The 13,817-nt window shown below is 39.9% G+C and overlaps 1 protein-coding gene across 2 annotated transcripts; it reads right to left on the bottom strand.

Moving 5' to 3' along the window:
• Nucleotides 1-1,172: 1,172 nt before the first annotated feature.
• LOC106598143 (acyl-CoA-binding domain-containing protein 5) lies at nt 1,173-13,477 on the bottom strand. Of its 2 annotated transcripts, XM_014189212.2 has the most exons (13): nt 13,372-13,477; nt 12,912-13,032; nt 12,299-12,422; nt 11,307-11,379; nt 10,989-11,136; nt 9,399-9,650; nt 8,777-8,998; nt 5,310-5,380; nt 4,975-5,146; nt 4,468-4,673; nt 4,273-4,326; nt 2,697-2,806; nt 1,173-2,411 (listed from the first exon to the last, which is right to left on the bottom strand). In XM_014189212.2, the coding sequence occupies exons 2-13, from the start codon at nt 12,988-12,990 to the stop codon at nt 2,399-2,401; spliced, it is 1,524 nt and encodes a 507-aa protein (XP_014044687.1). In that variant the 5' UTR covers nt 12,991-13,032; nt 13,372-13,477; the 3' UTR covers nt 1,173-2,398. The 2 variants fall into 2 exon arrangements, with proteins under 2 accessions (XP_014044687.1, XP_014044691.1); XM_014189216.2 differs by lacking the exon at nt 9,399-9,650.
• Between the last annotated feature and the right edge of the window lie 340 nt (nt 13,478-13,817).

Here is a 13,817-nt window from a genome sequence, read left to right as displayed (position 1 = left end):
TACTACTGGTTATGATTCATTATTCCTGGTGGATACTACTGGTTATGATTCATTATTCCTGGTGGATACTACTGGTTATGATTGCAGACAGAGCCCAGAGAATGGGATGGTGTAATACTGAATTAGTCATATGTTGATAAGGTGCATGCATGGGGATGTCCACGTCACCCAGAGATATGTCCATGCTCTAGAGATACACCTAGCGGACTGAAACTTCATAGTTGTAGGCATAATACAGCTAGTGATGTCTAGATTTACGCTGGCAAATACATCCATTACATTAGCTACCTAAAATGTGAAGAAAACTCAACTGAGGAGTATTAGAGAATGGAGATTCTTAACTTGAAAATGTGCAGGATACCTCTTTCCGGTTTCCCTGACTTCCGTTTTTTTTAATATTGTGTTATTCTTGTTCGGGTAGCACTCCTCACAGGCCATTTGATGTACGTTTTTTTGTTGGTGAGATGAAACTGCCAAAACCAGGAAAGGTCATATTGTACGTCAGAATTGCAACACAAGTTTTGTTCAAGCCTAAAATGTTAGTCCGTAATCGTAACATGGTGTTTGTATGTTCACAGATGAAATTTCACGTTTACGTTTCATGTTTCACGCATGTTTTGATCTTACGATCCTAACAATTTACGTATGGATTTTCTTACGATCCTAACGATACATACATTCAACTTTTTGTCAGCTATCTGGATGTATAGTGGAGGGCCGCAGCGCTGCTTCTCTCCAACAGCGCCATGAGGAGTCCTGCTGGTCATGGACATAATACATATTTTGGGCCTGTGACTTTCGCAAAGTGGACGCTGCTTATCATGGGGCGGCATCAGCGCTCTGCTTAATAGCTCATATGCAACTGGGTGAGAAGTGTTCATTGTTTTTGAGGCAGAATTATGTGAGGGATTCTTGGAGGTGCGTTTTGGTCAGTTTAGCTCGGAAAATGCCGTTCTCATTAATCTACCGCTCTAGGCGGCCACTCACTTCGGTATAATGACGCCAGTGCGCACACACCCGTGGTTACTATGACAGCTAGTATAGCCATGTCAGTAAATGACTGCTGTCTGAACACACAAATCCAAATTGGTCACTTTTAATTTGCTGTTTGGACAGTCAGTATTCCAAAACAGATTTGAAGAAGAACAGAAAAACCCCGATTTGAGCATTAATAAGGTCTGCAGTGTGAACAAGGCTTTATTGCAACTTGCAGATGCATCTCAGGTTATAATTGTATAATCATCAATTGGCTACTTAGATACATTCTTGTAATTGAATTAAATACAACAAATACAATATTTTGCACTATAGTGTTGTTTCCTATCATTCATTACTCATAAATTACACAATGTGTTCACAGGAAGAAAAAAAAACTTCAATCTCTACATAAGATTAGGAAAATATAACATTTCTACAAACCCTAAAGGATTTATTTCTGGAAGTGAATGATTTGGGCTCATTGCAAATGATAATAGACAGCAGATATTGTACAATAATGTTCAGCCTTTGATCCACACAGAAACCTTCCTCATCCCTCTGTATTAATGAAAGTTGTATGTTCTTCAGGGATTTCTTTGCTAAAACATTCTGAAATATTTACGTATATTGGGAATAAAATATGAATATATAATCCATTAGTGGTTAGTTGAAGGTTATTCATCAATGTCAAGTAGGAGTACGCTTAAGTATGTACTATAATATGGTTAATAAATACTGTATAAAATCTAGTTATGTTCTTGGACCTCAACACCACATCAATAGATCTATTATGTCTTGATCCCCCTCAGGCAGTGCCATGTAAAACTTGTGATGTTTTGTTTGGAGGCCAATGAACACTACTTTTATGTGTATACATTTGACAAACATTCATGTATTGCCTATTTTCGAGAAACGGAAACATCATGTCATTCTAAGTGACAAAGGGTGTAATATATATTGCGCTGCACCCTGTTTTAAATTAGAGCAAATGATCAAGCAAGTTAGTGGTTCACTATGTCATGTGTTAAGAAAATATTAAGCTATAAGAGCCTATCTCTTGGACTTCAATGGAGAATCCCCATTGAAAGCATTGAAAGTGCTTTTTAGTCCAATGGCAATCTGGGAAACCGATCCACTAATGCTATATACAATATTGTATGGCATTAGTGGGGTATCAAAATAATATTACATATTTTTCACGTGGTAAACAAACCTTGTATTGTGCCTGTAAATCCAGACAATGTTTAAATAAAAAATAAATTGTGAATTATGTATTACAAATCACCTCCCTGTACAATTACAGCTGGTGTCCAGTGCCAAACAGTGACATTTAGAGAATTTAAATGAAAAGTACAATTTCGATACAAAAGTACAGGCAATTCTCTTAGAGTTTGGCTTGCTTGAATAACCCACTCGATCCTCAGCTTATCTTTCTGAAAAGAGAAACGTTGAACAACACATTAGTATAATGAGCTGATTTGTTTTGATCAATGTGACAAACTGATAACATATAAAGTACAGGTCCCTGAACCTAAAGGTGCACATATTCTGCACAAGGTTAGGATACCTATGACATAGATAGAACACTGATAGAACAGTTGAAAATATAAGCACCTATACAGTAAAGCCATACACAGAGATATTTTCTATGTATTTATACATGGCTCTGATTCACAGGGAACAGATGACATACAGTATAGAACACACAGTACACTCACTTCCTCTTTCGTTGCAGGTAAATATGAACCATCCAATGAGAAATCAAAGGCCAGACTGTAGCAAACACCACAGTGGTAGGAGACAGGTGCAAAGGCCACCACGAAGGACTCTGGTAAACCAAAAAAGACAACATAGAATTTCTCTCAACCATGCTGACATTAAAGAGTGGACTTCTCTTGTTTAGCATTACACATTTTTAAACACCTCCTCTTTCGTGTATACGTTTTAAGATATTCAATGAAAAAAAACTGTATGATTCTGGCATTGTGAATCCAATTTTTTTAAACTATTATTTAATAGTTAGACAGAAGATTGAAAATCTTATTCCTTATGCTTTATTTTTTGAATGTCTTTTTTGCCATTTATGAATGTGTTATTCAATGCGTTTCTATGGGCTATAGTAATAAAGGCCAAATTCAATATTTTTTCTAATATTTTTCTAATATATATTTGTTTTATACCTAAAGGGGTCGTCAAATTAAAAATCAAATAGCTAAATGATCCATGGTATGACAATCTTAAAACATATGTCAGCTTAGACTTCTAAGAATTAATACACTGAGCAAAAAATATAAACACAACATTTAAAGTGATGGAATAAAAGACCCCAGAAATGTTCCATACGCACAAACAGCTTATTTCCCTCACATTTTATGCACAACTTTGTTTACATCCCTGTCAGTGAGCATTTCTCCTTTGCCAAGATAATCTATCCACCTGACAGGTGTGGCATATCAAGAAGCTGATTAAACAGTATGATCATTACACAGATGCACCTTGTGCTGGGGACAATAAAATACCACTCTAAAATGTGCAGTTTTGACACACAACATCAAACTTTTAGCGAGCATGAAATTACCATGCTGACTGCAGAAATGTGCAACAGAGCTGTTGTCAGAGAATTTAATGTTAATTTCTCTACCATAAACCGCCTCCAATGTTGTTTTAGAGAATTTGGCAGTACGTACAACCGGCCTTGCACCCTCAGACCACGTGTATGGCTGATGTCATTGTCGTGAACAGAGTGCCCCATGGTGGCGGTGGGGTTATGGCATGGGTAGGCATAAACTATGGACAATGAACACAATTTCATTCTATCGATGGCAATTTCAATGCACAGAGATACCGTGACGAGATCCAGAGGCCCATTGTGAGGCCCATTTTTTTTAAGGTATCTGTGACTAACAGACATATATCTGTTTAAAAAAAAATATATATATATATTTTATTGAATATTAAAACATACAATCTACCTGCAGTGAAGCCGTTCAACATTTACATCACATTCAGTCATCTAGCAGACTCTCATCCAGAGAGACCTACAGGAACAACCAGGTTCAAGCAACCCTCCCAAGGGCATCGGGGACCCGATCCAGGGACCTATTGGCCACCGGCCCAAGCTCCCAACTGGTAGGCCACCAACCAACAGTCATGTGAAAGCCATAGAGTAGGGCCCAATGAATTTATTTTAATTGACTGAATTTCCTTACATGATCTGTAACTCAGTAAAATCTTTGAAATTGGTGTATGTTGCGTTTATATTTTTGTTCAGTATCGTTAGACATAAGCACATACCTTTCTTGCTAGGGATAAGGAGTCATCTTGTCTAGCCTGAGAAAGTGATCTAGTCTGAAAATGAACACACACAAAATGTAGACTATGGTGGTCTCACTTATGATTCAGATATAATTTTAGACTGTACTGTGATACAGTTTTATAAAAAATAAAAAGTACTGTTTTATCTCTATGGTTTTTAGACAGGGGTCTCACCTGTAATGTGGTCAGGGCCTCCAGAGTGTTAAGCCTCTGAAGCACGTTAGCCATGTCCTCCTGCAGCCTGGTCAGTGCCATGGCGATGTGCTCGTTAAGGTTACCACTGGCAACAGCCTCAGTCCTGTTCTGCATAACCCAGCCCTCTGCAGCATTTCCACTGGTAGAAAGCTGTGACCCGCAACCTAGTCCCGATGACCTGGAACCTATACCACAAACAATGGGCAGTGAGCCAGCATCACTCTATGGACTTCATGGCCTGTAGTTACAAAACATCACACGCGTCTCGGAGTAGAAGTGCTGATCTAGGATCAGTTTGGCCTTTTAGAACATAAAACATGGACCGGGTGGAGCTGATCCTCGATAAGCACTTCAACTCTGAGACGCTTTATGAATAAAAGCCCAGAAGCACAGGAAAAAGGTTTCAAGTCAATCAAGGGATCAAATGCTATTGATTTATACTTTTTTCATGATTTATTTTAAACAGTAAGACCATACAGACCCCACCTATTCCACTCATTGACCAGCAACTGTCACGTCGTTCTGTATGAAGCCCCTCCCTGTGAGGGGAGTCTTCCTGGAGACTTAGGTCCTCATCCAGGGTCTCTCCCTGAAGACTCCTCCTCTTAGTTTGACTTGCCCTTGTCCCGGAGGAGTGTACTCTGGGTATTCCCGATTCCTGTGAAGACAACCAATCATAATTATGCAGAGATGGCCAATGGGAGCGCTCCTTTTGCATTGTCATTACCCAAAACGAAACCAATCCAATAAATAGAAGGGCGGGAGCGAGTTCTGATTTACTGGAGCAAACACACAACATTTCTTAAGAAAGAACTTCTTACCTCCTCCATGGCTAAATGTTCCATTGAATCACAGAATTCCTCATTGTCCGAGTCGTTGATTCGAAGACGCTCTGTGTGGAGGGGACGAAGCACACCACATCATTGTCAGATTATTGACAAATCAAGCATTGATCTGCATATATTAAGTGTACAGATCCAGTCCTTGAGGGCCACAGACCTGCAGATTTCCTTTTTACTAGGGACTGATTCTACCTGGTGTGTTCTCTACAGCCAATCAGTAGCATGAAGAAATTAAAACCAGCTGGACTGCGGAACTTGAGGGCCTGAGCTGCTTAACCCTGGATAGATCCATGCTTAATGAAAGCACTTCCCACAGGAAGATGTTTTGGCTTGCGGGTGCTGTCGACAGGGGGTAGACCCCTAGAACACAGTTGGAGAGCCTACAGAATGAAATGTGTTCTCATAAGCCCAGTCATTGCGCAATCGCGTGTGAAAACAGAGTTTTGAAAGGCCACTATTGAAAAAAGAGGATCCCAGCTTTCTCGTCCTGCTATATTTATCGCTCAATTCTTAAAATGAAGCATATTTAATCTGCTTTACAACCGGTGTAGCCTACCTGGCATTCATAGGCGGCGTGTGAGTTTCAAGTTTGGGGAAGATCAATTTCACCATAAAAATTCACCTTTATAATAACATGTTCCATGCATCATCACATTTGCAGACTTATGTAAGATAGCCTACTATTGATAATGTGACGAGTAGATTGGATAGTCATATTTTAGGCTAATAATATAACTCAATCACTGTTCGCAAAAAAATGAGTTGAAAGCATGGCTGAATGCGTATAGAGTAGACCTAGGCTATATCAGATATGTTTCTTCTTTCTTTGCACAGGAACAATGTGGTCTAAACACATTTCATGCATTCTACTACACTTTATGACAGGACACATTAGCAGAATCTTTTTTTAATATGACAAATTACAGGGCAGCCTACTCTGCTCCAGTGGCGACCCGTCATTCAGGGCATGTTTGAGCCCCATATTGGGGCTTTCCTGTTTTGTATGTTATTTTGGCATCAATACGTGTTACATATCAGTTTGCAAACAATGTAATAAAACAAATAGTGGTGTGTTTTTTGTTTTCTTGAGTAAGACAGCTCCAAAATGCAGGTTTTTCAGCCTAGCTCAGTGCAATTAATGTATTGTTTAGTGTTGAGTTGTGTAGTGGCTTTGCTGCCATGCATCCCACATATATATTTTTTTCCCCACAAAGATTTACATGCTAAAATCTCCACTGCTGCTGACACTGACAAACATGTCTATAAATACCACGTTGTCCAAAAAATAGGCCTATGAGGGGGAGACACAAATAGAAGGGGAGACACAAATAGAAGGGGAGACACAAATAGAAGGGGAGACACAAATAGAAGGGGGAGACACAAATAGAAGGGGGAGACACAAATAGAAGGGGAGACACAAATAGAAGGGGGAGACACAAATAGAAGGGGCAACACAAATAGAAGGGGGAGACACAAATAGAAGGGGAGACAAATAGAAGGGGAGACACAAATAGAAGGGGGAGACACAAATAGAAGGGGAGACACAAATAGAAGGGGGAGACACAAATAGAAGGGGAGACACAAATAGAAGGGGAGACAAATAGAAGGGGAGACACAAATAGAAGGGGGAGACACAAATAGAAGGGGGAGACACAAATAGAAGGGGAGACACAAATAGAAGGGGGAGACACAAATAGAAGGGGAGACACAAATAGAAGGGGGAGACACAAATAGAAGGGGGAGACACAAATAGAAGGGGAGACAAATAGAAGGGGAGACAAATAGAAGGGGAGACAAATAGAAGGGGAGACACAAATAGAAGGGGAGACACAAATAGAAGGGGAGACACAAATAGAAGGGGAGACACAAATAGAAGGGGGAGACACAAATAGAAGGGGAGACACAAATAGAAGGGGAGACACAAATAGAAGGGGGAGACACAAATAGAAGGGGGAGACACAAATAGAAGGGGAGACACAAATAGAAGGGGGAGACACAAATAGAAGGGGCAACACAAATAGAAGGGGGAGACACAAATAGAAGGGGAGACAAATAGAAGGGGGAGACACAAATAGAAGGGGAGACACAAATAGAAGGGGGAGACACAAATAGAAGGGGAGACACAAATAGAAGGGGAGACACAAATAGAAGGGGAGACACAAATAGAAGGGGAGACACAAATAGAAGGGGGAGACACAAATAGAATATGACGTCCACCTAAACTGGAAGAGGAAGTTATTGTCCAAAAACAAACTTTAAAGTAGCACTGACCCAACAATGATAAATAGTAAATATGTGCAGTGCGCATTCATGTGTTATTTCATAGTTTTGATGTCTTCACTATTATTCTACAATGTAGAAAATAGTAAAAAATAAAGTAAAACCCTTGAATGAATAAGTGTGTCCAAACTTTTGACTGGTACTATATATTAGTAGGCTATATGAAAAGATCAGATTAAATTAACAATAATCTGATGGATGAGAATATTATCAAGTGCTTGTCAAATTGTGAATGAGAGACTGATGAAGTGTGTACAACCTCCGTAAGAAACAGAGCAGAGCTCATGCCTTTCATGAGACTTTATTCAAATCCTCATTAGAGTTGCATCATGCAGCCTTAGAATGTATTAAAAATCTACATATAGCCTAACGTTTGTAGAACAACTAAAGTTACATTAATAACTATAAATTAAGCATATAGGAGTACCTATTTATTTGTTAATCGCTAAACACAGAATAGCCGTGCTCCCTCTGAAATAGTTTGGGAAAAAATATTTTATTTTTCATTCAGCTATGTTCAATTGTATTCTTCATACTATAAAATAATATTTTAAAAATGCCACGGAATTCGAAGCAGATCAGGGCCTAACATAAGGACAACTCAGAATATGCTATTCTGTTCTTCTGAAATAGACTACATTTTCTTCATATCATGTTTCATTTTTATTTAACTAGGCAAGTCAGTTAAGAACAAAGTCTTATTTACAATGACGGCCTAGCAACAGTGGGTTAACTGCCTTGTTCAGGGGCAGAACGACATATTTTTACCTTGTCAGCTCAGGGATTTGATCTAGCAACCTTTCGGTTACTGGCCCAACGCTCTAACCACTAGGCTACCTGCCGACATGTCTAAAGTAAATAATGGATTTATTGTGAAGGTGTAGGCTATATTACATGGATTTATTAGACTTTTTAAAATGTAGATGTTCCAAAGGTCTGCATCAGTGGCTTGTAGGCTATGTGCGGAAGTCAGGAGATGCTAAATGTGTTTATGTTAATTAACGGACAATTACCGTGAGATCAGCAGTTATTTGCATGACAATTACCGGCTGACAAAATGTCATGACCGCCACAGCCCTAGTTTCGTCTCTCCTATAGGTGCTCTCAAATACAGTACCTACAGTTGGGTCCTACTAACTAACCCACCTACTGGAGGTGGTGCTTACCACTGAGGTGTCTGTTCAGATGCCTGTAGCGGTTCTCCGGGAGGGGATCTTTGGAGTAGGCCAGTTCCTCTTCCTCCACCTCACTGTTGAGGGAGCTCTGTGTCCCGTTGGTCATGGAGGAGACGCTGGGCTCCACACTGCCGTTGGACGAGCTGACCTCTGACCTCCACCTGCTGTCCTTCACCCTGAGCAGATTTATGTCAGGGCCTGGGGACTTCCTCTCTGACGGACAGTATGACAATTAGTGTCATGTTAATAAGCCTATTATAGTTATAAACCTGACATGACACAACACTGACATAACAATGGTCCTCCCGGTCCATTGTTTCATAGTGATATAGAGCGGTTATGGTTTGAATTGTGACAAACTGATATAACCACGGCCCAGGGACATTTTATCTCTGAAATAAAAGTCCTGAAGTCTCTTTTATGGTAACATACAAAACCATGTCAAATTCAGTCCTCATCTTTCACTTGAACTGCTTTATAGCTACCCATAGTTATAGCACTGTCGAAAGTATAACCATGTTTGGCTTGTTAATACGTTATGCTACATAGTATTCATAACTAAGTTGTTGTGTCCAGAAGCAGCTCAAAATATGATATGTACTATTTGTGGTACCTCTCTCCTCCTCCGCTTCATCATCTGCATCTTCCTCCTCATCACTGTCCACTTTCTCCTCCTCCTCCTCCTTCTCCTCCTTCTCCTCTTCCTCCTCCTCATCACTGTCCACTTTCTCCTCCTCCTCCTCCTCTTTATCAGTGCTTTTGCTTTCCTCTTTGCTTTCCTCCTTGTCAGTCATAGTCATGCCATTTATTTTGCTTTCTGGGACTATGGTTTGAATATCCTTCCAGATTTCCAGACTCCCAAAGCCTGAGCAGTGCAATAAAATGTACAAGACACCTTATTATAACCTCTTTATAATTATAATGAGCTACTCTAGATAGCAACGACTGCATCTACTCTAGATAACACCGACTGCATCTACTCTAGATAACACCGACTGCATCTACTCTAGATAACACCGACTGCATCTACTCTAGATAACACCGACTGCATCTACTCTAGATAACACCGACTGCATCTACTCTAGATAACACCGACTGCATCTACTCTAGATAACACCGACTGCATCTACTCTAGATAACACCGACTGCATCTACTCTAGATAACACCGACTGCATCTACTCTTGATAACACCGACTGCATCTACATTGCCACAACATTTAGCAGTCTATGCATCACAACCACCGTTCACAAAGCACAGCATAAGTAACACAACTACACAGCTAACACCAACAGGCTGCTATTCATTAGCAACAGACTTTTCTACTATTGAGACAATACCAGACAGTTTCAAAGATAAAACAACCAATCAACCACGCCACAAAACACAACGAAAGGAGTTTCTCTACTCATCCAGCCGTCAACATCTTTGCACTTATTTCCTTAAAGGGATAGTTCACCAAAATGTCAAATTGAAGTCAACTTATGGATACCTTTAGGTTTGCTGTTTAGCGCAGGCTAACAGGAGTCCTGCTTGCACCATGCAATCAATTATGCTAATGATAAACTATAGCTACTGTAAGTAGACAAACTCATATCATATATCACCGATTCTTGGGTCCATAGACTACTTTCTAGTTTTCCATAATATGAGGTAAATGGGTAATTTGGATCAACTATCCCTTTAATTGTCGCCATAGACAACAGTCCACTCATCATCTCTCTTCCTTCATCAGAACTGATTGCTGATTACAAGGTGAGGATGACTGACATGAGTTCACTGTGGACCCTTGGGAAATGGAGTTTAGGACCAACGCTGCCACACAAACACTTGCCTTCCATCTTTGGTTTGTGGATATACCCCTTTTGCATCTGCATTTCCACTGAGCAAAAAGACAAAAAGGCGACTATGAAATATTAGTCCAAAGGCCTTCTCTGCTAGTAGCAAGGAAAGGTTAACATAAGAAAGAGATCAATCTTCCTCAGAGCTAAACCCTACATTACTTGAGATGGAACAATCTCCTTCTGTGTGAATTTAGTGACTATTTATAGACTATGAGAGTGGTTAATTAATAATCAATAAACACATAAATCATTGAACAATTGTACTCCTAGATGTGTTGGGGTTATCGTATTGTTGTGTTCAGTCAAACTGAGGCGTGTAGTTCTGCAGTGCTCAAAACAGCATCCATTTTGACCAGGTACCTGCAGCTGCTGCGAAAGGCCTGCTGTAGGCCCTCTTGTCCTCCTCCTTCTCTTCCTCCACTCCTCCCTCCACTTCTTCGAAGAAATACCCCCCAAGAGCCTCCAGCAGATCAGACACCTCCTCTGTGACTGGAAGAGTCTCCAGAATCTTCCATAAATTTGATTGTTAATATATTGGTGTTTCAAAATAGAGTAAATGTGGTTTCATCAATTGAATGAAACAGAAATGTATCTGCCTGGAGGGTAAAACAATAGTACATGCATGCAGTTGCTTCCTCTTCTTTTATGTATTCAAGATGACATAGTAAAAATGCTTACCAGCTGAATGTCATTGACGTACGCTTGCATGGCTTCCTCCTTTGACATATTCCCCAGTGAGTTCCATGCGTCCCTGGCAACAAACAATGTTTGGGTCTCATATGAACTTGTGTGACAAAAGAAATGCTGCATAACCTCAATAATGTTGAGACAGACTAACAACATACTTTTCTCAGTTGGGATTTCATTATGGATCCATGCAAGATATGCATTACATAGGGCCTTGAGATAACCAGGAAGAATTCTGGGAACTATTGTAAACACAGTATCAGATATTTGAAATAAAATCTCTCAGAATTTGGTCTGATCATACAGCAAACAAAAATTAGCAGGTTTTAATAGTTGAAATGCATTTTTGTGGCTAATAAATCTGTTATTGTGCAGCAATAAGATGGTAGTATGGTATATTACACATTTTGCAGTGGGTAGTTTGATCGAATGACTCATATTCGATACAATATAGAATAAATATGGTTATTCTGCTTTGTGGCTTAAGCATATCCATAATATCCCAGTTCAAATGATTCAGTAATATTCCTTAATCGCGAAACCTTTTACCTTGAAGCAAAAACACAACCCATTTTTCGACTTTTCATTTGTCTTAGCCTCGCTGTGCCATTCTTCTGCTATCTTCTCAACATTTCAAAGGGTTGCTTCCCTAAGCAGAGCTTTCAGAAGTGCTCTTGCTCTATGCTGGCATATCTCATACATGTCTCAGTACTGAAGGCATGCAGTATTTTTATTTTTATAACATGCGGTAAATTGTCTTTCATCTGATTTGATAACCTATTGCTAGAACAACACCCTTCACCAGGGTCGTGTTCAGTCGGCACAAAATGGAAGAAAGCGATCCAAAACGGAGTGAAGCGGGGAGGTTCTATACTATCTGAACATGTCCAATAAGAAACACTCATTTTCAGGTTTTTCTGTTGCAAAACATTTTGCTACAGTGTGCGCTAATGAACACGACCCAGTCCTTAAACAGAATTTACCACTTGGCTTTGCCTGCAGTGTCCCAGTATCCTGTGGGTCTTGGAATATTACATGGCCCAAGCGCAGCCTGCTTGTAGTAACTATAAAACATGAGCATCATGCCATCTGCCGGCTGATATGGACCTATAGGAGGGCAAATAAGGATAGGAGAGGGGAAGAGAGAAGATCATTCAGGCAGTTTGATGATTTACATGATACTTTGAATTAAGTGTTACATTGCAGCCAATAGTCAATGCAGTAATTACCTCACTCACATGACAACACAAACATCAACAATGTAGGAGTAGCCTAATACAACTGTATCGAGCAGTTAAACTGATAAGGCAGTTAGATTATTTTAGAACAGCAGAACTTCTTACAGTGTGCCTTTTAAGAGCCAACCAAAACAGGCGATATCTAAGACACAGAGAATATAGGCCAATCACCTCTAACAAGCAGGTACCAAATTAAAACGGTGGCAACAGAGTGAGCTCTAATGGTGCTCATTCAGACATAGGCTACACAAGCTAGGCTTACTGCTAAATAGGCTACTCAGTCGCAGGACATGGCCCACAGTTCAGGGGCCGATTTGATGTATAGGCTAGTGTAGATATTAGTGGATAATTAGCCTACCATCTTCGGGTAAACTCCGTATCACTCGCACTGCGGCATCAAATCGGGTCTCGAGCTCGTCTTCTTCGGCGTGTTTCATTGCTTTGTCACAACCAGGATGACAGGCGGAGAATCGTCACTTCTTAAAAGAGATTTAACATTCGGTCACCTCTGTGACAACAAAGTTGCATGGCAGAAATAATGTAAAATGAAAATGTTCTCAACAGGCTTTCATAATGTGTCATTGAAATCAACGGGCCTAATTAATACCCACGGACCTCGTAAAGGGTACCGTATTATGGATACTATAAACTACATGCATAATAGGCTTGTTATCTTATTTTCGCCTGAGGCAATTATTAAGCTATTTAGTTGTTGCATAAACATTGTCAAAATGTTATATCCATATGTTCAAATCAGAGTGAATGTAAAAAAAATAAAAAGAATCAAATCGATAGAAGGTTACGTTTAAGAAACTCACCCTATGCATGTCTCTGGATGGATTAAACCCACTGCTGTCTACATATAGCCTGCTGGCTGCAACCAGGCTGACTGTTCCGACAGCACCTCTCAAATTCGGTCCAACCGAACACCACGAAACATACGAGTCCCAAAGTTGCTATGGGAGTTGTAGTGTTTTTTTGACCACGAATTACACAGTGAACCAATGGGTTTCCCTTAGGATTCCTACAAGGCCCACAATTCTCTTAATGTGGGATTTAATATGGGAGACAGTGCTGACTGGGACAACATTTTGTCTACCTTTTTAAAAAGCATATATATATATATATATTTATATATATATTAGATACACACGCGCGCGAGGACAAAATGTTAAAATGTAGCATATAGATTGCAACAAAAGCTGCGCGACATCACTGGCTACTTTGTGTCACTAGACCCGATCCCCTCTTCATCAGCTCTGGG

The sequence above is a fragment of the Salmo salar genome, chromosome ssa03 (assembly GCF_905237065.1).
Source record: "Salmo salar chromosome ssa03, Ssal_v3.1, whole genome shotgun sequence".
Lineage (NCBI taxonomy): Eukaryota > Metazoa > Chordata > Actinopteri > Salmoniformes > Salmonidae > Salmo > Salmo salar.
The sequence above is the reverse complement of the archived record's forward strand: the minus strand, read 5'-3'. Positions and strand labels throughout refer to the sequence as shown.